The sequence below is a fragment of the Thermobia domestica genome, chromosome 10, assembly GCF_964235325.1.
Source record: "Thermobia domestica chromosome 10, izTheDome1.hap1.1, whole genome shotgun sequence".
In the NCBI taxonomy this organism is placed as follows: domain Eukaryota; kingdom Metazoa; phylum Arthropoda; class Insecta; order Zygentoma; family Lepismatidae; genus Thermobia; species Thermobia domestica.
In genome coordinates this window covers 113,584,640-113,611,120 of record NC_137463.1, presented here as the reverse complement: position 1 = coordinate 113,611,120, position 26,481 = coordinate 113,584,640, and the positions used below count along the sequence as shown (strand labels likewise).

General features: G+C 36.6%; 1 protein-coding gene across 3 annotated transcripts in view; it reads right to left on the bottom strand.

The window, feature by feature from the left end:
- The window catches only part of LOC145662063 (uncharacterized), a 209,491-nt gene that overhangs the window by 131,310 nt on the left and 51,700 nt on the right, over positions 1-26,481 (bottom strand). For all 3 annotated transcript variants that reach the window (XM_081727398.1, XM_081727399.1, XM_081727400.1), the window contains exons 5-7: positions 23,900-23,956; positions 5,571-5,636; positions 3,187-3,255 (exon numbers count right to left, since the gene is read on the bottom strand). In XM_081727398.1, the coding sequence (XP_081583524.1) occupies positions 3,187-3,255; positions 5,571-5,636; positions 23,900-23,956 (192 nt within the window). The remainder of the gene's footprint in view (positions 1-3,186; positions 3,256-5,570; positions 5,637-23,899; positions 23,957-26,481) is intronic.

Below are 26,481 nucleotides of genomic sequence, written 5' to 3'. Positions count from 1 at the left end.
CTCTACTTCTTTAAGTACATCGTAAATGATACTGAACATGAAGTTCCGAAAAGTAGCTCGCATATTTAAGGGCTTAGTTTATCTTCGTACACCATCTCACTGTTCTCATGGTTATTTAGACGAATACAAGAAGACTAACTATTACCAGTCTCTACTGGTTCATCGTCAATTCCAGCGCATGGTCAAACATTTTATCATCGCTCGAAAACGAGTAAATTTGATAGTTTCTTCCTTTTAAACTAGTTAGTTTCTTTCTAGAAGCTCATCCTTCTAGCTACTGAAAGGGATTTAATAAACTTCCTGGCCATAGCACTTCGATAACCTACTTATTATTTGCAAAAGAGATTTCTCTGTTCTATGACGAAGAAAGCGCAAACGCCTTCGCTTTATAACTAGAGACTGCTTTTACAAGAAAAGCTACCTCGAAATGCTCTGAACGGAAAGAAACTATCTTGCCTTCCTGCTTTACAATCTTTCACAGTTCATGTCATTGAACAGGAACATCCACTCCCTGCACCCATTGCTACCAATGAATTCTTTACTGCACTAAAGTGGGAAAAGAGCATAGCACCTGGGCGTGACATCTCTTATTGATACACATAGGAAGTTCTATACTCATTCCTGCTAATCCTGGTAACATATAATTTCATACTTCAAACTAGTTTCTATTCCCCTGATTGTATGTTCATAAAAAGAATAAACCTGTCAATTCGGTTTGTTTTTACAGACCAATGCAACTTACATCGATATTAAGCAAAATCTTTAAAAAATCATTGTCTCCTGACTTCATTAATATCTTGAAACTACCATTCTCTACCTTTTCATCAATCAGGCTTTCAGCGGCGATTCTCTATGAACGATCAACTGCTTCGTCTCAGGATCATAATTATAAATCCGTTTAATCGAGGCTTTCCATCCTGAATCATTCCAATGAATTTAAATAGGCTCTCGATAAGGAATGGTACCATGGTTTAACTCAAAAAGCGAGTCATTCAAACTTAATATTTTCATTTTAAGGCTAATCTACTGTTTCATTACAAATCGCATTGCATTATTATATATTGTTTATGCTTCCTTCAGCACCACGTAATGTCTTTACTTTCCAATTTGTTGATGACAGTATTTCTTGTACTTCATATCCGTTCATCAAATTATGGTTGATCTACAAACAACGCTCGATAATCTCATCAAATGGAGCAAGAGATGAGTTTTATCTATCAACAACGATATAATGCAAGCAATGGTATTCCCACTGCCTAACAGATGTTCCAGAGTCCACCACTCTTACGAGTAACTGTTGATGAGTATGTTGTACGTATTACCTCCACTGGGCGCACTAGTTGGGCGTCATCTTCGATTCCAAACCAACTTAGAATGTAAACTTGCAAAAATTTAGAGCCAAGGCAAATACTTGATTAAATCTTTTACATTGAAACGGGTAATCCACTATTATTGGACATTCTTCAGTCTGATGCTCTCACTGATGCCGATATTGGTACAAACATTCCCCTTTAAGTGTACCCATTTATTTTATGTCCACAATATAAACTTGACTGCTGCGGAACGTGAAATCTATACCATTTATATCATTCATGATCATATTTCTCATCTTTGTACATCTTAGCACAGAGATACTCACAATTAACAAGGGCTTGCCTAGTGATCATTAGTTCTGACTAGCAAATGGACAGAAGATTTACCCATGCCAGTAACGGCGTCCTCCACAGGGGACATAAAATATGACGATATTATTCTTTCTTTACAACTTTAAAATCAGACTGGCAACATTGAAACCTGTTTACAGGGGATGATCATAAATGGATCATACAGTTTGCTCAGCCTTAACCTTAACTTTATTTAGACTTGTCCGCAATTCTCTACACCAATGTCTTGCAACTTTTGCCTTATGGCGATCCTCAATTAGTACACGCAAGTTTACTGTTTACGCAACACCGGATGCACACCCATAGAAAGTTTTGGTAGAGGAATCCAAAGTAAAAGAAAATGGAGGGAGCCTACGAGTGTGCCTTGACACAGGTAAAACACATGCATATTATTTTAAAAATTACGAAATTTTGAGAGTGATCGGAGCTATTTAAAACCCCAGTTAGTGCAATCCTGTACAGTACCCATTCACGAGTTTTTTTTCATATTAAACACTCCGTTATAGGACAGACACCCTTCATCGACACAGCATGTAAAATCCATTTTTAAATATCCCTCATTATAGTTGAATATAGTTTTCTTACAACAAGAACAGAGACATCTAGTGGTATCATTGAATGCTACTAATACAAAATTGTAGAAATCAACACGTCAATAATGCACTTATTGTGCTGAACGAAAATTAATCAAGATGTTTAGTAATGTTTTATCACAAGTTATTAATTCCTTTAAAATTGTAAATTTCTAAGAAAAACTCACGAAATTGGAAAATTCTTTTTTAAATTCTCAATCCTAAGTTAATCTATCAGTCATTGAATTATCATTCCTTCCTTTTACATATTGCTTCTCTTTTATAATGAAATCGAATATTTTTTTTATAAAATCTGCTTTAATGCACGATAGAAGCTCAGTGAACTGTGAATTGTGCCGTGCTGTTCTTCCATTCGTAATATCAATGCATCTATTGCTATCAACAATACGTCTCCATTGCTTCAAGTATCGAGAATCATTTCTACATTCAATAACAACTATGTAATTTATGGTCTTCTTTATTAAGCGGAATCAGATAACGCCACTTATAACATCTAAACTGCAACTTTGAAAAACGGTTTATATATAATGAAATAGTGACAATCTCCGCTTCCTTGTTCCACTGTGCCTATTCAGTAATTAAGGTCAACACAACACCATTGCCTCCAGCCAAAATCAGTACTGCTAGATTGGTCAGTAAATACAACGTAAGTTTCATTCATTTGTATATTCTTAACTGTAAGACACAGATATATATAGGTTCATACTACTTATAGAACAATTACAGAGTACAAAACAAATGGAAGAATTCCCTTAGGAAAGGTAATTGAAAATGTAATCCTGGAATTACTTTATCATAGCATTGATTCCTGGCAATGTTTCTGTATTGGTGTGAACTGAGGTAATAAATGTCTGTAACCTCTACTAAAATATTTACTTTTGTGTTGGTTAATGTATTCCATTTTTGCTAAAATATATCAAAAGTCTTACCAGGATAGAAAGGTTTATCAATTATTCGATTTATTAATGCTCCTATACCGTGCGGTGCAGGAGGAACACCTGAAATACAAATTAATTTTAAGTTTGAAACAATACATTGCTAAAGTACATTCGGTATAATTATATTACATTTGATATTATAAAAACAATGGAAATAAAAGGGTTATTGCCCTAAGCTGGTAGCCTTTATCGTTTTAAACTTCGAATTGTTAATTTATCCATAATAATTTCAACGGAGAGTAGAAAAAATATAACTTTATTTATTCAATTGTCATCTAATATTTTCAGATTTATGCTGCTTTTGCGTTTTGCATTACGATGATTTAAGATAGAGGTGTCAGAAATTCATCAACTAATATTTGCAACATCTGAAAATCATAAAGCTTATACCAATCGTTAGTGTGACGTTAGTACTCGTTAATGTCACGGGTACAACGTTAGTACTCCTATGTTCGGAAAGTTATTAACAAATTAAAATGCGTTCTAGTTTGACGTGAAGCCAAAATCGTCACTTTTACAAATAAGCTTTGCGAGAAACAAACAGATGTCAACCATTAGTACTATAAGCACACCGTTAACGCTTCTACATGCGAAAAGTTATTAACAAATTAAAGTTCAAATTCTGGCTTGACGGGAAGCCAAGATTACCACTTTTACAAATAAGCTTTGTGGGAAACGAAAAGAGTGTCAATCACCACTGTTATGTTAACTTTGCTAAGTGCTAGTACAACGTAAGAACTCCTATGTATGAAAATTCATGTGAAAATAAATGTGAGATTCTAACTTGACATTAAACCAAAACCGCTTGTTATTTAATGGTGCGCGGGAAACGAAAATGGTATACATCTCTAGTGCTACGTTAGTGGTGAATGGTGCTAAACTCACAACATTAATACTCTTATTGAAAACTATCAACAAATTAAAGTTGGAATTTGAGCTTGATATTAAGCCAAAATTACCACTTTTATAAATAACCGGTCAGAAAAACAAATACATTCTCTTTCGTTAGTGACATATTAGTACTGAGCTTAACAAGCACATTGTTAGTGCTTCTACGTATGATAGTTGTTTGAAAAAAATAAAGTACAATTGAGAAGTTTAATGTAATAACGGCGTAAGCGAGGTTACAGCCTTTTTGGATCAAACGCATAAGTGGCTTTTACCATGTTTGTTTAGGCTCCTGTCAAAATTTCAACTGAATATTGGAAAAAGAATGCTGCATATTACATTGTTTTATGTAAGTAAAAAAAAAGAAAACTACTTAAATTTTCAATATCGTTTTTCTAAAAAGGCATATTTTAGACTTACTCTTTTATTGCATCAAACTCCTCAATTATGGCTTGACGAAAAGTACGATTAAACTTTGTAGGAAAAGTAATCTGTAGTGTTGGTCAGTGCTACAAGCAATACGTTAGTGCTACTACGTATGGAAGGTTAACAACAAATTAAAGTGATGTTTCTGGCCTGACATCGAACCAAAATCGCCACTTAAACTTTGCAGAAAACAAAAAGAGGTTGCCGTACTAGGTACTGCTACTAAGAGCTACAAGTACCATATTTTTGCTCCTACGTATGGGCAGGTATTGTATATTTCGTAATAAAACTATTTATAATGTATGTAGCTAAGTATGATTGGTTATTACAAGTAAGTTGTATTGCTACTTTCGTATATCGTATTTTACTCTTCCCCTTTCAGGAGATAAGTACGAAATTTAAAACTGACGACCTGAAGAATCTAATATTAAAAATTTGGTTCAGATATAATAAATTGTATGATACCTAGGCAAGTACACACATATACCAAGAAGAATTGACAGAATACAATAAATAGTTTTTTCAACAAATAAGAGCCTGAAGCGAATAAACCCGCTGAAATCCTGAATTTCACTTTTGTCATGATCACTATGCTTTCTTCTTTACTATCGTTGTTTGATAGTAATAAAAGACGATGAATTGAAAATAGTACTATATTCTGAGGTCCATAATTCAATAGGCTAGTAATTGGTATAATCAGTTGGAAATGCGTTACTGTTTTTTATTGATGTGATTATATAGAAGGTTCTATTTCATACCACTACAACCTGTAGGATGAGTTTGAACAGCTGCGCAATAGGAGTCTGAGAAAGACCCCCATTTCAGAATTCTGGGAAATAAGAATTGTGTTGGCTCCAATATTGCTGAAATCAAAATTTTAAAGATGTTGATTGTGTGATGTCATAACGTACGAGTGTAAAGAAAATATATTACGTGAGCATTATAGAAAATACTGCAATGTTTTTACATTCAATATTGCGGATTAATACAAAATTTTTGACACTTTAAAGCTACTATTAAAAGTATGGATAATGATAATTATTATAAAAGAGATTCATTACCTGGAATTGGAGGCCTTCCCAGTACATGTGCGACTAAGTCCTTTATTATGTGTGGTCTGGGTAAACCTGAAAAAGATAATATCATATGTTTAAACATATTCTTTTATGTTATATTGTAAGTAGATATACGAAGGTCACTACGAAAGTTTTGAGATACGCATTGTTTTGGCACAGTATTTGGATTCCAACAATTGCGTTCGGTAGTGGTATCCAGAGCGAAGAAGCGAAGCAAATTTCAACTCGCCTCGCTTATCGGCGTGGCCGTATCGCCTTCACTTGTTTGTTGATGTGAGCAGTATTCGGCTGTCTAGAATGGAGCTCGAAAGGGAACATTGTTGGGCAATGATCCTTTACGATTTCAAAAGTGGTTTGAATGAGACACAAAGCCTTGACCGTTTGCAGGGGGCATTTGGGGACCTTGCTCCTTCTCGTGCTATAATTTTTCGGTGGTTTGGTGAATTCAGAAGAGGTCGGGCATCGCTTAAAGATGAAGAGAGAGCTGGACGTCCGGCAACAGCTGTGTCAGATGAAAACATTGCTGCTGTGGAACAAATGATTCGAGAAAATCCTCGAACAACTTTCAAGAACATTGAATCTACAGTGAACATTGGATTGCCAGCAGTAACAAAAATGATCGTCTTCGGCTCAGGAAGGTTTCATCTCGTTGGGTGCCTCACATTTTGACTGAACAGCAGAAGCGCATGCGTGTGGAATGATGTGAAGAAATGCTCGCAATATTTGATGGAGGCAATTCTCGACGCGTCTCTGACATTGTTACTGATGACGAGACTTGGATCTATCAATTTGACCCTGAAAATAAACGTCAGTCTACAGTTTGGATCTTTTCAGACGAAAATCTACCCACGAAAGTGAAGCGACCGCGAAGTGTGGGGAAGAAGATAGTCGCAACTTTCTTCTCCAAATCTGACCATGTTGCAACTGTTCATTTGAAGAACAAAGGGCTGTTGCTGGTCAGTGGTGCACCACTGTTTGCCTAACAAAAGTGTTCCAGAAGCTTAGGGAACGGCGTCCAAGAACTGGATTACGTGGGGTCCTGCTTCATCAAGACAACGCGTCCGCACACACGGCCAACATCAAAATTCAGTTTTTAGAATCTACGGAGGTCAAACTTATGATTCATCCGCTGTATAGCCATTACCTGACCCCGTGTGATTTTTTCTGTTCCCCAGGATCAAAGATCGCATGCGTGAGAAGAGATTTTGCAGCCCTGAAGAAACTGTTGTGGCTTACGAGAATGAACTTTCAGCACTTGAAGAAAAAGACTGGCGACACTGCTTCCAAAAGTGCTTTTCTAGGTTGCAAAAGTGTGTACAGTGTAATCGTGAATAAATTGAGAAAATGTAAGTGTTAAATTGATTTTGGGTATGTAAGTTATTTCACATCTCAAAACTTTCGTAGTGACCCTCTATGATGAACAAAAATATTGCATATGATAGTAAAAAGAGAGCCCGAGTGAAAGCAAAATATTTGTTGTGTACATTCATGTCTTTTTAAATAAAAAAATCCTTGCAACGCTTTTCTGTTTGAAAAGCTCCTCACTTTTACCTACAGTTGGAATTAAATCAAAAGTAAATTTTGGTTGTGATTTTTAATTCGAACCAATGCACTATCATTCCTAATGTACATTTGTCAGAATATGGCCTTTTAAAGCAAAATGGGTGGCCACTTTGTAGAGAACGCTGTATACTTATCGACAGAAATAATCACCTGAAAATTGTAGAACGGAATAAAGTGCATTTTAATGCATTGTTACTCAATCTAATCTTTGAATTGCAATTAACAGAATATTCAATTCTTGTCTCTACTATGGAACCCTATGTTACATTCTATTCAATTTGTATTAATTCACTCGACGGTACACTATGAAAAATGAGTGTACAGCGAGCCATAGAAATTCTTGGTGTACAAAATCCGTGAGATAGGCAACCCAACTAACGCCTGCTCCAAGATTAATTATGCCTGGTAGTAGCTAGCACAGCAGAGTGAAGTTGTCCCCAACTGTTAAAAACACAATTCGTAAAGAGTGTTTTCATGCAGAAGTGGAGCGAAACGCTGGCTTACGAAATGACAAAAGGGAGTCTTTGAATACTTGTACTCACAGTACTTCTTGTTTGTATGATACACATGTAAAACTATACACAGCCACTTGAAAAAATATACGGACATTAGAGGCGCTGATGAGAAGATAGTAGTCGGCGGACTTAGTTAATCTTATAATTAACTCAAGTGAGGATTATATAAACAAGATTACTTATTTAAAAAAAAAACTATACATATCCGCGTATCAAATAATATACGGGTAGATTATGCGGTACATACGGTAGGATTTTTTTTAACTAACTCAAAGCTTTGCGCTGAGTTTTGAAACTATTAACAATATCCTACCTGCAAAGCAATTAAAAGTATGGATGGCTCGTTTGGGGTGAAGAACCCAACCCCAATGAAAATTTTGGGTGTCTAAGAGGGCGTGAGCTTCTAGGTTCCGGCGCTACTGATTCATACGTAATAGTACTTCGAAAGAAAAAAAATAGTTTCATTATTTGTTAAATAACTTTTGAAAATGCTAACTATTGGTAATTTATTTGTAATGCAAAACTTATCCGCATTACAGTAGGCCTATTTCCGGTTAACTTCCAAATATAACTGAGGATTTGTGATTTGTATAATATTTGTGAAATTTTACACATTGGAACACAAAGAAAAAAGGGGAGCATATAGTGTAAATAAACAACAACTTAAAAATGCACGAAATTAACGGTTAATATATATAAGTATAGAACCATTGATAGAATTATATCCGGAACTCGTTTTCTCCATTCATTTTTCTTGCTTTATTTTCAAGATCACAGAATTTCTTTACTGGAGATTACCTTTCATTTAGCAGCATCTAACTGGAGATCAGCCTTGTAAAGGAAACATTTTAAAAAGGGTAAACGACGAAGGTGGGAATCGAACCCGGGGCGCAAGATTACAAAACTGAAACTCTAACCACTCATCTAAAGCGTCACGTGTTCCGGCTCACCTAAATAAAAAGCCTTTTCTGTTCGTTCGAAACAGTAGCTTGTTAATAGATACACTGGCAAAACACATGGATATGTAATTGACTCGGAGGCCATTATATCACTGTATTCACTAAATTATCCATTTTACAGATTTTTTTAAAAACAAAATACAAAACTCCTTTATTTTTAATCAAATACGGCGTGTGTTTTATACTCATAAACAAACTAAAGACAAATCAATTGCTGCGTAGTAATCGTGGTTAAGTGCTTCGATCAGTAATTTGAAGGTAGTCGAATCAAATCGGATACATGAATGATCAGTACACTATTTTACTTTACAATTTTTGATGCTGATTGATCGGCGATGACACACATTTCATTTTCTTCTGATATTTGAATACTCGGATGTTTCAATACTTGAACTATCAAATCTTCAGGAATAAAATAGTAATAATAATTATTATTATTAACTTATAGAAGATTAAAAGTTAGGAGCTTATTATCGCTCAGTTCATAGCATTACAACCAGAAATGTAACATTTGTCAAGAATATTTCTGTTTTGTATAGTGTTGCTCATGACAAGAGGAATTTGTCATCTCGCTTCTGATACAAAATGAACAAAATTGAGACAAGAGTTAACATTTTACATTCAAGACGAGAAAAGGCTAACTGAAATTGTCGTCTCGCTTTGGAGATGGAAATGAAGACGAGACGAAAGGTATCGTAAACATTTCTCGTTTTATCTCGATTCTAGAAATAGTGTATGTCCATTCTTTAAGTAAAAATTGCTTTGTTAAGTGGTCTGTGTAAGTATTTTTGTAGCAAAGCTTTTATAATTACTTCTGCATATCTTAAAAGATAGTTTAGTATATGCTTTACTGTTCAGTGATATTAAGTTATTTTTATTACAGTTATCTCCCTCAAAATGTACAGTAGAATACTTTCTACATGAAACTTCACTGGAACAATTTGGTTTAAAATTTTGGTAGTGGTAGAGGTGTATCCTGGAGGTCCAGACACCCTCCCAAAATCCCGATTTATCTGTAAGTTCTGTCTAATTTTAGGACACCTCTAACAATTCTAATAACATAATAATAATAATAATAATAATAATAATAATAATAATAATAATAATAATAATAATAATAATAATAATAATAATTATTATTATTATTATTACTGGAAATTTAAGACTTCATTATTACGTCCTATTGCAATGTAAATAAGCGTACTGAAGTTGATAGGAAAAGAAAAAGAAAGAATAAGAAATATTGATAGAGAGAGGATAAGAGCGAAAGGAAAGGAAATTATAGGTGAGAAAGAAGGTGTCAGCTCCTGGACAAAATTAATATCGAAACTTCGGATGAATAAACAGAAACTAAGTAGGATTTGTCTTCAGCACGATACATAGTAACACACTTTCTTTGGCTAAAAGACTTTGGATTATGTATGCGTTATATTGATATTTTAACAAAATATACATACCAATATAAGAAAGAATAGTTCCTATTTACAAATTTTGGTAGAACGGTTATATGGAAAATGTTGGAAATCGCGAACGAAAATATTATTATTTCTAGCAGTATGAGTAAGAGTGGAAGACGTTCGGAATAATTGCTCGGATAAAATATCGTTTCAGACACATTTATGACTCATACGAGGCCCTAAGCATTCCACCACATTACGAATCAAGGTTGTAGACAGAAATGTGACGTCAGTTTGCTAGTATTTCCCCTGTGAAGAAAGCAGTCTACACTCTGACTTGTAAGACCGAAAGATATTGAGCATTTTTCATTTTGTTACACATCAGAAGTATGAATATAAAAACAACTTACCGCAGTGAGAATCGAACCCGGGATCCCTGAATAACGGAATGAATGCTCACAGCACTACGCTAAGACCTCTCTGTTAAGTAAGAGTCAAAAATCACTCCTTTATGAAGCAAATTTCACACGTTGACGATAACGACGAAACACACTGATTTCTGTCATGATAAAATATTATAGTCGAGAGACTTTAAATTTAAATTAAAGACAAAAATATACATATAGTGCTTTAGCCCACTTTCTTTTCTGATTCACCGAAAGTATGTCCATATCTTTTTATTATTGCAATTACAAATATCAATATCCAAAAATTCCTGAAGTTCTTTTTTCACTTACAAGGAGAAAACAGATTTTGGTAAATTAACATCGGGGCCATTTTTTGCAAGGTGACTGTGAACATTTAAATTGTTCATATTGCAAACTGGGAGAGCGCAATGTCCTAATATAGCATAGAAAAAGCGTCTTAAATTTTTCCACCCGCGGCATATGTCGTACATAGCGCAAATTTAATAAATGACGGCGTGGTAGAGTCAGAAGCATTTGTGACTAACGTTCCCAGGGTTACGGGTTCGGTTGCCGCTGGTGCCAACTTACTTGTTTTTTTGTTTTTTGCTTTAACCAATAGAACAGCCACTTGTAGCTACAAATAAAATGTTAATTCTCCATATGTTTATAATGAATTAAAACAATAGAAATATTCAAATCAGTTGTAAAATCTTTCAATACTTCATGGTAACTGACAACAAAATATAATCTATTTCGTAAATATATTGATATCACGAGTTATATTATGGTTACCACAGTCGTGTAAAATATTTTTATGCTTCGTGTCTACCATCTGTTGACCGTGTGTGTATTACAAGCACTGCACAAATGGCACGGGGAATGAGGAGGACAAGTCCCCTCCAATCTTGGAATTGAGGGATTGTGCCCGCAATAATCCGATTTGAAATGTGTTTCTTTGGGGAGAAATGTGATGAATTGTGTCCGATTGCCATATGGGAAAAAAGTTGAAATTATATCTCCAGAATAAGCCTCAAATCTGCCCACCTCACAATGTTGAAGACAACTCTGCTCCCCTGATCTTTCACAGTATTGGTTTTCAACATCATAAATATTTTGAACATCGCTTTAAAAAATATGGGATCGGTCTTACCCGTCCCCCAATATTGGAAACAGATTTTCGCCGCTTAATAGAAGTGGAATAAGGGGTAATTTCTTTTGGTTATAGTAGCATCCAGTATTACCAAAGAGGATTTCCTTCTCATCCCCCTTGTAAATTTCACACTGTCAACAGATGTAGGCAATAACTCGTGATATCAATATATTTACGAAATAAATTACATGGGAACAGTTGGGAAACACGAATTGCCTTATTTTACATATACAATGTCTACACACAACTTCAATAGCTTCGATCCACTCCTTCCCGTACTTCTACGATAATATTTACTTTATGCGGAAGAGGCCTTGGCCCCAACACTGTTTCTTTGCACAAGCTTAAAACACATGTTTGCTTATTTTTGCATATTGTCCGTACAAGAGTTTCGTTGCAATCCTCCATTTCTTTAGGCACTTCTGACGTATACTTATTAGCACTTTAGATAATTCGTAATCAAAGGTTTGGAAGATTTTTTTTTTTGCTTTTTTAAAGAAAAATATGAAACACATATTGGCTCATTTTATGTATACAATATCTGTGCACAATTACATTCACTTCACTTCACACTTCTCGCCTTTAGGGCGACAACTTTCACAATTTTGGGTAAGGATTTTTGCAGTTTTTCCGCAGAAAATAAAAAAAAAAACAATATTTGTTTCCTTTTTGCGTATTGTCCCTACACAAAGTTTCGTTGCAACTCTTCACGAAGGTATTTAAGCACTTCTGACATACTGTTATTAGCAATTTTGATATTTCATGATCAAAGGCTTTCCGGAACCTTTTTTTCAAGGAAAATATGAAACACATTCCCTCATTTGGGGTCTAAATATCTGTGCATAATTGCATTCGATTCGGCCCACGTTTTGATTTTCGGGCGTCAAATTTCAAAATTTTGGATGGGGCTTTTGTCCACTAACACCATATTTTTCCACAGAAAAAAAACACATTGGTTTATTTTTTGCATATTGTCCCTACACAAAGATGCGTTGCAACTCATCATGTCTTTTAGGCAATACTGACATACTGTTATTAGCACTTTGATATTTAGTGATATTTGCGTTTAATGTCCCACGATTAAGCCTTTTAGGTTAAGGGAGACCATAATTAAAGCAAGTGAATTGTGATGGCCAAATTAGTGGGAGGAGAAAATGGGAGGAAATTGGAGTGTCTCGAGAAAACCCACGAGCACGATGTCCAATTCAAGCTTACTTGCTGTTCGGGATGCATGCACGAAAGCATTTCCCATTATTTACTAAACCTTCCCTGCGCCTCGCTACTTGTTGTTTGTTTAGAGGAATGAATCGTGACCTGATTAAAATATAGCTAATTTAATTAACAAAATATTTAATATACACTAGTGGACACAGGTATGTACTGTATGTGAAGTTCTCACTGAATGTTTTATTGCACCACAATAGTTCGACACAAGACACATCCACCACACACGTTTCGACTGTCTAAAAAACACACACACACACTGCCCTTCGTGGCGGCTCATGTTCATTTTCTACAAAAAGGGGGAGAAAAAGGCCACCCTCCGAGAGCGAAGGGAGCCAAGGACACTGACCATAGCCTGATATGTATTCTGTTTCGTTAGCTGTTCAGACTTAACATTTTGTAAAAGAAAAAAAATACACTCAACATACGCTGCCCACCTTGAAATATCCATATTTCAACACAAATCCCAGTATCGAAGATCTTAATATTGACAATAGATGAAATAAAAATACTAAAGTTACAATACTACGCAATTAAATCAATTAAATGTTAGAATAAACATACTAAATGATCAATTACTTGTCTTCAGATTGAACTGTTGATGTCTCCCTTTCGTCGAAAGGCAATAGGGACAACTTCACTATCGGCCTCTTGTAGAGTCCGTCAGATATTTTCACTGTCACCGTACGCACGAGACCATCTTTTCCTGGGTGAGTCTCAACGATCCTGCCAAGTTTCCACAGTTGTGGGGGTTGGTTGCTCTCGCGAAGGATCACCATGTCATTTGGTTTGAAGTTGACAGTTTCTTTGCACCATTTTGGTCTTCGTTGAAGTTGCGACAAATACTCGGAAGACCACCGTCTCCAAAAGTGTTGCGTTAGTTGTTGAGTCAGTTGCCATCTTGTGAGACGATTCACCTTTGTACCTATGAAATCCTCTTGTGGTGGAGCTAACAATGCGTCGCCAGTTAAAAAATGACCGGGTGTGAGGGCCCTAAGATCACTAGGATCAGCTGACATGGGAGTTAATGGTCGCGAATTAAGACATCCTTCCACCTAAATTAGCACAGTTATCATCTCTTCATATGTCAGCACTGCATTCTTCAAAATGCGTTTCAAATGATACTTCATCGACTTGATGTTGGATTCCCACAATCCCCCAAAATGGGGTGAGGCTGGAGGGTTGAAATGCCACTGGATTCCAAGTGAGCTCAAATAATCACTTGTTGAATTTGAAACTCCTGTCGGCGTCACTATTGTCAAAAGATCCTTCAGCTCACGGTTTGCACCTACAAAGTTTGTTCCGCAGTCACTGTATATGTCACTTGGCTTCCCTCTACGCGCCACGAAACGTTTAAGCGCAGCGAGAAAGGCTGAAGTAGATGCTTCGGTCACTAGTTCAATATGCACGGCCTTTGTACTGAAGCATACAAACAATGCAATATAACCCTTATATGTCTTGGCTGACCTCCCCTTTGTGTTCTTCAACAACACTGGACCAGTGTAATCTACCCCACACTGGTTAAACGGCCTACTTGGAGTTACACGTCCAGCGGGCAATTGCCCCATGAGCTGAGTTGTATTAGCTCGAGAGAATCTGTGGCAGGTTATACACTGTCTCACGATCTGGCGCACTACATCTCTTCCTCTTAGTATCCAGTACTTCTGTCGAATAACTGACAGAAGTAGCTGTGGACCAGCATGTAAATTTTTTACATGTTCGTCACGCACAATGAGTTCGGTTAAAGTATGTTTCCGTGGCAGTAGAATAGGATGCTTCTCGTCAAAGTCTAATTGTGCCCTTTGCAGCCTTCCTCCTACCCTAAGCAGACCTTTATTGTCTATGAATGGATGCAGACAAAATAATTTACATTGTGCTGGTACGTCACCGTTTTCCTTAAGACATTTCAACTCTAGAGAAAATTCATCCTCTTGTACCAACCGAATCCAGCAAGACAATGCTTCATCTAACTCACTCGCCGTCAAGGGTCCGTGTAGCCTTGCGTCAGGTTTACTCCTTGAATTATTTATGAATCGTTTGCACCAAGCTGTCACACGGTTTAATCTTGCTACCGAAGAGTAGTTTGAGAGAAGATTAATATCTAGCTTGGCGTGCATGGTAGCAACCGACGTCTTTTGTTCAACAATCACTGCATCTGAGGTCTCATCGTTAACCTCTACAGCTGGCACTATTTCTGCTGCTAACCATTCTGGACCTGTCCACCACAATCGATGATTGATCAGCTTGGACGGTCTAACACCACGACTCGCACAGTCTGCAGGATTAGTCTCACTGTTCACGTGATACCACTTGATGTTACTTCGTTGTTGCACTTCACTTACTCGATTTGCTACGAATGTCTTCCATCTACTTGGGCATGACGCAATCCAAGCAAGGGCTACCGTCGAATCAGAATAGGCACTCGTGCTGACTATTTCGACTTTAAGGGATTGAGACACAAAGTCCAATACTTTCACCAGGAGCACTGCGGCACATAGTTCAAGACGTGGCAGTGTTTGTCTTTTGATAGGGGTCACCTTTGTTTTTGCACTTAGCATGTTCACAGCAATGCTTCCGTCACTACGCACACATCTCACATACACTACAGCAGCATACGCAGCCTCTGACGCGTCACAGAACCCAACGAGATGGACTTCCCTTGTATCGTGTGGAATGGCACATCTTTGGATTCTCACTTCCTGCAGCAGTGGAAGTTCATCGCAATAGTCATGCCATTGTTTGATGATATTGCTTGGAAGAGGGTCATCCCAGCCAATTCCTAGCTTCCAAATCTCCTGCATGAGAAGTTTGGCCTTTATGGTAGTAGGAGCTAGCCACCCCAATGGATCAAATAGTTTGGCCAAGTCAGACAATAACTGTCTCTTCGTAACACTATGACGAGTCTTTGGCACGGTGATTTTGAAGCAGAATGTATCTTGAGACGGACACCACTGCACTCCTAATGCCTTGATAGCATCATTATCGTCCCAAGGATCTATCGCGTTTGTTTCTCTTAAATGGCTTGGAATGAACTCTAAAACACTTGGTTCATTACTCGCCCACTTACGCAATTCAAACCCTCCCTTTTCTAACAGTTGTACTAGTTGTGACTGTAGGTGAATTGCTTCTGTCACCGAGCTACTCCCAGTCAGACAATCATCCATATAGAAATCGTTAAGTACAGCTGGAGATGCTAATGGGAAGTTGTGTCCTTCGTCGACGGCCAGCTGCTGGAGACATTTTGTTGCTAAGAATGGTGCACATGCGGTTCCATATGTGACTGTGAGCAACCTGTAGTCTTGAATAGGCTGTTTCGGATCCGATCTCCACACAATGCGTTGAAAGTTTGCGTCTTCTTGCTTCACGCGAATTTGCCTGAACATCATTTTTGCGTCTGCACATAGGGCCACCGGGTGAGTTCGGAAACGCAGCACAATAGACGTGAGATCCTCTTGCAATCTTGGACCAACCATGAGAGTTTCATTCAGTGACACACCTGTCGTGGTTTTTGCACTAGCATCGAACACTACACGCAGTTTAGTAGTTGTGCTACTCTCCTTTAAAACGGCATGGTGAGGAAGGTAGCAACTTGTTGTTGGGGACACACTGTCTTCACTTGGCGAAATAGGTTCCATGTGACCGAGTTCTAAATATTCTGCCATAAATCTGCAATATTGTTCCTGATAGCCAGGCCACCGTACAAACTTTCTCTCTTGTTGATGGAGTCGTTTTACTGCTATATCACGAGAATAGCCAAGGTCAGAATGATTGGTCTTAAACGGTAGGCTAACTTCATATCGACCATTAACTCTTCGATGCGTCACTGCAAAATGTTCTTCACATTCCCTTTCTTCTACTGTTAAGGGACGCAAAAACGGTACTTCTTCGATTTCCCACAATCGCCTCAATGAGACATCTAGATCACAGCACACATGAAAGGCGGACACTGCCGATGAACCACTGCAATTCACTTTCCCCGATAACACCCAACCCAGTGCCGTTTCCAATGCGATGGGTGCACCTTGAGGGCCTATGCGTTTGCCTCCTTGGACAAGTAATGGAAACACGTCCGCACCGAGTAGTATGTCCACACCACTTGTTTTGTAGAACTCCGGATCAGCCAGATCTAAATCCTTGATATGGACCCACTCATTAGCCCTAGTGAAAGCCTGTCTAGGCATATCTCCGGTCACTTTTCTCACTACCACTGCTGTTGTTGAATATTCATCGTTATTGTATCTTGATTTAAAAGCAAGATCTACAACTGCACGTGAATTGCATGCACTACTGGAAGCTATTCCCGAAATAGTTATATTTGCACTACGTCTTGGGAGTCCCAGCGCTTGAGCACACCGTTCAGATACAAAACTTACCTCTGATGCACAGTCAAGTAACGCTCGAAAAGATTGAAATTGCCTTCTGTTGTTTCTAACCTTTACCACTGCTGTGGACAGCAACACTTGAGGAAGAACAGTTGTCATTGTTCCCCCATCAGCTGCTACGTGGGACGACACATCTTGAGCGCACTGAGAGGAAGAATCACCTTCGGGCTTCCTGTCAAAATGTAGTAAAGTATGATGCAGTTTTCTACAGCGATGACACCCACCTGATTTACACTGAGCAAGTTTATGTGTTCCTTTTAGGCAATTGAAACACAAAAGCTTACCTTTTACAAAGGAAGTCTGTCATCTACTGACATTTGAATGAAGTCCTTGCATTTATGCAGCGCGTGCTGCAGAACACACTTAACACATGTCACATCTGCCGAAGCATGATACGCCACTGTCCTGCTCTTTCCGGACGAACTTGCCGATTTATGAGCCTGAGGTTTATTTGATTTGCTTGTCGCGGAAGCCGCGAGGGCGCGCGATCTCTGGTTGAGAAACTGCGATAAGTCTACGAAAGTTGGAAGTTCGTTTGAGTTAATTGATAGCTACCATTGTTCTCGTGAATCACTATCCAGTTTTTCAGTTATGTGGTACACTAGTATAGCATCCCAATGCTCCACAGGAATGTCAAACACTTTCAGAACTCGCACACATTCATTAGTTGTATCCACAAGCCGTCTTAGAGAAGCTGGTGAATCGGCTACTGCACACGGTTGACGAATCAGTCTTTTTATTGTATCGTTTACGAGTTCGCGTTTATTTTGGTACCGAGCATTGATTATTTCCCACGCCTCTGTGTAATTTTGATCGGTCACCGACAATGATTGTACAAGTATTGCCGCTTCGCCACGCAAAGATGCCTTCAAATATTGAAGCTTTTGCGCTCCACTCAATAATGCATTACTGTCCACGGATGCCACGAAAAGATCCCGAAACGACAGCCAATCTTTTAAAGAACCATCAAATGTTGGTAATTCCAACTTCGGTAATCGCACTTCACTCACTTTTGAACAGGTTACGTTTTCATTTGATGTTGATGAAACACTTTCTGATTGCTTCATTACCACCAATTTATCAATTAATTCGTCCACTCTGTCTTGCATTGTTTCTATTTCTTTGTCATACGTATCAAACGTCTGTTGATCACAAATTCTTGTAAGATCTAACACAAGTTTTTGCAGTCATCTGCTAGTTGATTTGCCTTCTCTATGTAAGTATTAACTAATGCTTTATTGAAGGACTCACTGTTTATTTTATTCTCCAAGCGCGTTATTTCGCGTTTGGTGACAGTTTTGGAAGCAAGTAATTGTTCCATCGTTGGTCACTTTTCACTACATGGCTAAACAAAAAACGGAGGGGGGGGGGTGAACGAGACACAGGCAGTTCAGCGGTTGCACAAATTACGCTGGTGTTCTTTACAATTTCACTTTTCTTTCTTCTTCAAACCACTACTAAAAAGACAGTACACATATATACACACAGTTCAAAATATTGCTCTGTTTTTAGTCTTTACGATTTTTTGTAACAGCAAAATCCGGCTTAATTAGGAGGACCAAATGTTCGGGATGCATGCACGAAAGCATTTCCCATTATTTACTAAACCTTCCCTGCGCCTCGCTACTTGTTGTTTGTTTAGAGGAATGAATCGTGACCTGATTAAAATATAGCTAATTTAATTAACAAAATATTTAATATACACTAGTGGACACAGGTATGTACTGTATGTGAAGTTCTCACTGAATGTTTTATTGCACCACAATAGTTCGACACAAGACACATCCACCACACACGTTTCGACTGTCTAAAAAACACACACACACTGCCCTTCGTGGCGGCTCATGTTCACTTTCTACAAAAAGGGGGAGAAAAAGGCCACCCTCCGAGAGCGAAGGGAGCCAAGGACACTGACCATAGCCTGATATGTATTCTGTTTCGTTAGCTGTTCAGACTTAACATTTTGTAAAAGAAAAAAATACACTCAACACTTGCCTTGGGAACGAACCAAGTACACCACCCTCAGATCAGTTGGAGTGGGTCGGTGGGTCAGTGGGTCGAGTTTTCTGAGTGGATCAGCGGGTCGAGGGTCAACAGCATGTGACCCACTATGACACACCACCCACCATGACCCACTGCGATCCACCGACTCAGTCTTATGTACCGACCCATTATATTTACTGCATTGCAGACAGTATATTCTGAACAGTATATTTTTATTTCACCCTCAACCCTAGGCATAGGAACTAAATACACATTTCTGATTGGTTGCAGTTTGCTTTATCCGAATCTCCTAGTGTATCTATTGTGTATTATAGTAATAGAAGAAAATTGTCGCTTTGTTGGAATTAAAGAAGAAAATTGAAGAAGCAGCTGAGGTTAAATTAATATAATGGCAGTCAAGCTGGAACAAAACGAGTCCTGCGGGGCTTCTGACCCGTTGTCACTACTACTACTATTACTACCTATACTACGGATTTGTGTAGCTAAAATGCAGTAAATAACTTTTTTGATTTCCATTGATCACCTTGGAATATGGAAAGGAACTAAGAGACAGTTGGAGAAATTTGTTAAAATAATTGAGGACGAAGAAAAAGGAATTAGGATAGAAATGGAGATGGAAGAAGAGAGGAAAATCAATGTCAAGGACATGACTATGGAGAAAATAGAAGGAAAATTCGAAACGGGATGGTACAGGAAAGAATGCAATGCCGGGAGATACTGCCACAAGAGGAGCGATGTAGACAGGGGAACTAAGAAGAATTTTATACAGAACATGAAACAGAGAATAGAAATGATAGATAGCAACGAAGAAAGATGGAGAGAATACATAGAAATACTGTATCAGTTATTAAAGGGAAACGGATACAGAAGAGAAGATTTAGAAGAAGAAAAAAGAAAAGAAGAAGAAGCCGAGAAAGAAGGAAAAGGATGGTTTGGTAGTGAAAGTTTAGGAGAGAAAATGGAGATCCTAAAGAACCTGTTAAGAAAGGAAGGGATTAAAACTTACAGGAAAGGAGGAAAGAGGTTAATAGACTTAGTGAGAGAGAAAAGAAAGAAGAAAGGAAAGGAGATAAGATCAGAAGATTAAGGAGTAGTGTACCAGATTAATTGTAGTGAGCGCGATATGAAGTACATAGGGGAAACAGGAAGGAGTTTAGAACAAAGGATAAAACAACATAAGGACGATGCCAGACTAAAAAAGAGGGAACAGCTCAATATATAAACACATTAAAGAAACGGGCCATGAGATAGATTGGAAAGGAATAAAAGAATTAGAAAGGGAGAAAAGGAGTGCGATAAGAAAGTGGAAAGAAGCCCAGTGGATTAAGAAATATGGGAAGTAGAAGTTGATAAATTGGTCTACTGGACTTGTGATAGGGGTGTACATGAATTATGGGAAAAGATGATAGACAAAATAGAAAGAAAGAATTAAAAGGATCAACACGAGCTGTTGGAGCAGGCATACTATGGAAAACAGCAGATGGGCATAGCGAATAGAAAGTGTAAGTGAGAAACACCTATTTAAAAGTTTCGTAACAGGTGTTCAAAAAGAGAAAGTGACTACGGTAATTAAAAATTTACTTTTTAGAGCCAATTAAAAGTTTACATTTTGTCAAGAAAAAGTGGGCGTGTCTTGCATTCAGATTGTATATAAGCTGTCAAAATTGGATATTTCTTTCACAATGTTTCTGAGGAAGGCTATGTTACATAGCCAAAACAGTAACACAAATATATAATCTTAAAATATATAAACTACTTTGGTCAATTGAAGTTTTATTAGCACTTTTCAGAGTATTATTTATCATGGAAATCGTTACGGAAACTTAATAAAAAATAAAATATAAGAATTAAAAAAAAATTTCTCTGAGGCGGGTTTGAACCCACGCAAAAAGTAATTATAATTACTAACCAGTTGTGTTACCAGTCTCGGCTACGAAGACCGACAGCAGTAGGTAGTTCATTTCTGATATATTTACGGTAGGTGGCGAGAAACAGGTAACTTCAACTAATCAGAACCGCGTATTTAGCTCCTATTGCTAGGGTTCAGCGTCCTTAAAAAATATGCTTCTGAACACAGGTAAATTTTTCTACGTTTTACTTTCAAGGCCTCCATTACCCTTTCTTTTTCATTTGTATCTGTTTACTTACCTGAGATGAGTATCTCTAACAAGGAGAAGGCAGAGTTTGGCAAGTGAACGTCGGAGACATTTTTTGCGAGGTGATAGTGCACATTTAAAGAGTTAATATTACAAATTGGGAGAGCTTCTAGGCCGCATCCCAGATATGCTCAAGGGGATTGAGATTGGAAATCCTAGGGGACCAGGTAAGCATTTTCCCGTATGTTATCGAAGCAGTCAGCCACAATTCGGGAAGAATAGGTTGCAGCATTGTCATGTGGCAGGTTGTAATCAGAGTACTTGAGCCGAACAAAGTTGTCAGCACTTTCTTGTCAACAGATTTCTGTAACATTCACCTGTCAGGAACTTAGTCAGATGTACCAGTAGACCCAATTCATTCCACTTAAAATGACTGTATATTATAATACCACCAGAACATAGCTAAACTTTACACTGCTGGGAAGAGGGTTTCATTGTCTGATCCACATGAACTCCCACCGAGAAAACGCAGAATTCTTTGATACATTTTCACGATTTTCTACGCTTACTTTTTCCAAAGAAATGACGGGAAATTCCTTTCTTTTAAAGTAGTTTTTCAATTTTCTGATTCCACTAATTCTGAATATATTCCTCATCGATTGGCGTTTGTCTACTATTAAACTTAAGGTAGTTACTATTGAAACTCAGCATAAATAGCTCGACTGAGGCACTGAAATTGCAGCAATTTATTGGATTTTAGATATGATTGGAGTATACTATCAATTTCAGCAGTATGGTTGTATGAGACGTAGAACTACAGTTTAACGTGGAGCCGAACCACATAAGCTCCCGACAGGTACCGATCCCTGGTCTCATCCCTGGAGCCAAAGGTGTATATGTAACAAGATATAGACTAATACAAGACTGAATTGACATTTAATTTCGATAGTTGACCGGGAATGAATTAATCCTATTATTGTGTTCTGTATTTGACTATATGATGTTTATTACGGCATACAGGGTATTTCAAAAGAATACTGACAACATTTGGGAGGTGAATCATGACAAGAAGATAGTCTATATGGACTCATGGGGGTAAATGCTTAGTTTTACAGCTAGGAATGTCGAAGAACGCGTAAAAAATATAATTTCTAGACATACATCCAACAGATTTTTCAAATATGCTATGACTTAAAACTGGGTCCATAATAGCTAATAAATATGGCTTCTGAGCAGTGAATACGGAATGCGTTAGCGTGAAGTCGTAAATGTTAGGAAGCGCTAGCTCCATGATTCCAAGTATTCCACGAGAATTCTATTGGGAGTATGTCTGAGAATTATACTCTGTAGAGAATTCTTTGCGCACACATTGCACATTACTGAAATATGCATTTTTGGATCACATATACACAGGCATGTAGTCAAGGGGAGATCCGGAAACTCCGAACCCCCTTCGAAATCACAAATGAAAAATTAAGGAACAATGAAAAAAGAAACGAGAAAAAGAAGAATCAGTTTCAAAAATAAAAAGCTACACCAAGCTTTGGTTACTTTTTCTTATGAAGAGCTTTGTATTACTTGCAATACATGGTGGTGAATGAGCGATATATCCTGGAAAAATCAGGAAATTTGAAATTTCTAGAAAAGTTGCGGAATTCGCAGATTTTCTGCTACTAGTCAGAGAAATTTCAAGCTTTCGAAAGCATAGTGCCGTTCTGTAACATTTTTAATCACAATTTTTCGTCATCGCTTCTCAGCATTATCAAACATGTTATTTCAGAAACAGATTTTCTACTGCTCCTTTTACCTGTCATTTGGAACAGTGAGTAGTTGACAGAAAAATGAAAAAAAAAATATTTAATTCAACAGAGATAGGAACACAGGTATTGTAAAAATATTTTACAAGACATTATTGAATATGTACTTTTTATAATAGTGGATATGTACTTTTAAGAGCTGAAGTCGCAATGGAAGGAAAATTTTTATATCTCAATGAACAAAGGAAGGAGCGTAAGTATTGTAAAATCTTTTTATTTTTTTTTAAATTCCTCTACTTGAGATTTCTTCATAGTTTGTTATTTAAATACTAACATATCTTCATTCTTTTGTCCTAACAAACAAATATGTGTTGCCAGTAAAATAGTTTAGCATGATCAAGCCCTTGGTGTGATGACCACAGTATTTCATGTCACGGCCCCCTTTACGAAATCCTGGCTACGTGTCTGCATATGCATGACTTCCTTGATGCTGATATAGACAGTATTCCACTGTTTGTCGTGTTCGAAATAACCTGTGTTGCAATATACAGTAGCCTTTCCACACTTTTGGGCACCCTAGATGTGGAACTAAGCACATTTTATCATATGTTAATATGAACTTTTATTATTATTATTATTATTATTATTATTATTATTATTATTATTATTATTATTATTATTATTATTATTATTATTATTATTATTATTATTTTGATGCCAAGAATCACCTCCCAGAAAGTCGTCGGTGTTGTTCTGAAACATTCTGCATATAGCTATAGTTTCTACTATGTCAGTGATCAAGTCATTATTATTGGGCTACACAATAATTTAACAAAATATGATTGAGAAATATATCTTACCTGCTTTGATATCAATCCCAAGATTTTTGAGGATATGTGGCTGATATTCTAATTTCCCTTTAAGAAAAAAAAAATTGTAAATTACCTTTAAACATATTTTAATATACTTAAAGACAATTAAGAAAACACATTATTAATCACTTGTTTCCAATAATTTACCGGTGTTATCTAACTACATGTTACAAAGTACAATTAAACACTAGTGTCATTTACAGTATAAGATTCATGGATCTAGGTTAGGTTAGGTGTTATGAAACGTCTGAAGACTTTTGTTTAATAACGTCGAATTATTCTTGTTAATTGAAATTATCGATATATTTCAGCTTAGGTTGATGTTTGAGATTTTCTGTTCTGTTTTCGTCCTCTTGCGAGGAAAGTCGCGGCTTAAGTAAACCAAGTCAACAATATCGCTAAAGATTGTTAAACTTTAAAATTGATTTTACAAAATAGCCCGTCCAATATGGATAAATGTCTGGTTATAAGCAAACTTTTTTCACCATTTATTATGTATTTAAGGAGGACAAGCAGCACCATAATTAAAGTGTGCTAAATATGGTTTAATTGTATCAAACAAAAATTGTTCTAAAGTAAAAAGTGTCTTGGTCGTCATCTTGATCCTGATGTTTGAGACGTTATCATTGTAATTGTTATATTTTTCTTTACTAAATCTGTGCAGTAATTCAACAATGGCAACAATGGAGAATTAAATATAAGCCAAGTGCTTAGTCCAGTTTTGGAAACAATTTGTAATTGCGTTACACTCTCTCCAAATTGTATTATTAATTATAATGGGATTAACTATTTACCTTAGTTAGTCTTTCATATTTAGTAGAACTGCGTGATAAATAATTGCTATTATAAATTATTTAACTTATTTATCAAATAATGATAGGACTGGAGAATACCGTTATTAATTAAAAATGTGGTAACACGTTTGATGTTCGGTCACATGCCATGGTCTTAGCAATCTTAATATCATTTCTGTCTTCCTTGTAAATATATTGAGATTAAAATTATTCAACATCCTTAAATTCACTCTAAAACTGATACTGACAGAAGAAACAATATAGATACAGTATAAACTGATTAACCTTATCGTTCAGGAAATATTTAACTATATCAAAGAGATCGGAATACTCAACTTCACTAGGGAAAATACTTGATCATTCCAATGCAGTTAACATGGAGTGTAAGGGAGATATTAATTGGGTCCTCTCTTATGAATTGCTTATACATATAGATGTACTGTATATACTTGTAGAAAATTACCATAATACTTCTAAATAACTTTATCTTGTAATTAACAATTACAATAATTCGTAACTATTATGTTGATCATATATGTCCGATAAGATATACAAGGAATTTAACAACAGTCAAATGTTCAATAGAACTTATGTAATTTACGGTATTATTTTCCGCAGTGTTTACTTCTGTTTAACGTCTGTAAGCATATTTATTAATAAACCTAGTTGTGCCCTAGCTTTCGGCTCATTTACAAATTATCTGTAGGCTAGCAGCATCTTTTCCGTCCAGTAGGAGACAGTGCAACTAGCGACAATTGTTTACCTACCGAAGTGTTTATCTTCGGAGCGTGATTGACGGACGGAGGTATCTTAGTTTAACAATAACGATATGGAATAAGGTTCTTTAAGTGATTTAATATCAAATAAGTTCAACGAAATTCTTAAATAGCACCAGATTTGGTTCTAGAGACATTGTTATCCTCTCAATCTGAATTTCGTATGGTTCAAGTTTTCATGTATCTTATCCTTCACAACTAGCCACATGGAGTCAACAGATATTTCATAATGGAGTAGCAAAACATGTGGAAGTTTCATGGCTATTCCTTTCTCTGTTTTTCCCAGGAACTGCCGAAAGGCGTAATATTTAATAATAATAACAATAATAATCCAGAATTTATGTTGTTAAACTTCTAATGTAGCATAAAATTTATTGATAATGACGATTTTATAACCAATAATATTCCGTATCAGTAATAAATAAACTTTTCTTCTTTTAGTGAACTGATGAATAGCCAGTGTGGCTTTCTAATATTTTAGTTATTGTTTTCTGTAAATTATTATAAAACAAGTTCAATTAAGCACAAAATAATTTTTCCAACCAAATGTTGTGTGATTATTTAAGAGTAAACATCATTATATTATTAAGTTTTCGTTAAAAATTTTAGCGTTTTGTGCATGATATTAGAGGATTCGTCAATTATGGAAGTTTTGCTGGATACAAGCTTCAACGTACAGCTACAACTAATTCAATAATGCTGCTTTTCTCTGTTAAGGAATTAAACCTTTAGGTTGAAGGATAGTTTCGAGTTTATATGTTTTCTTTAATTTTTGTTAGACGAAAGAAATTGGAAAATATTCTTTTCTTAGACTTTAAATGTCTTAAGGAAATATTATTTCCTGTAGTGACAATATAAAATAACAAGTTTAAATTATTGTCTAGGAGCGGCAGTAGGAAAGGCAATACTTCGGTTATTCCACGAAGAACTGAAAATAGAGCTCTTATTTCATAAAATCATTCCCTTTTATACAAATTAGGAAAACCGTACTTATTTATTG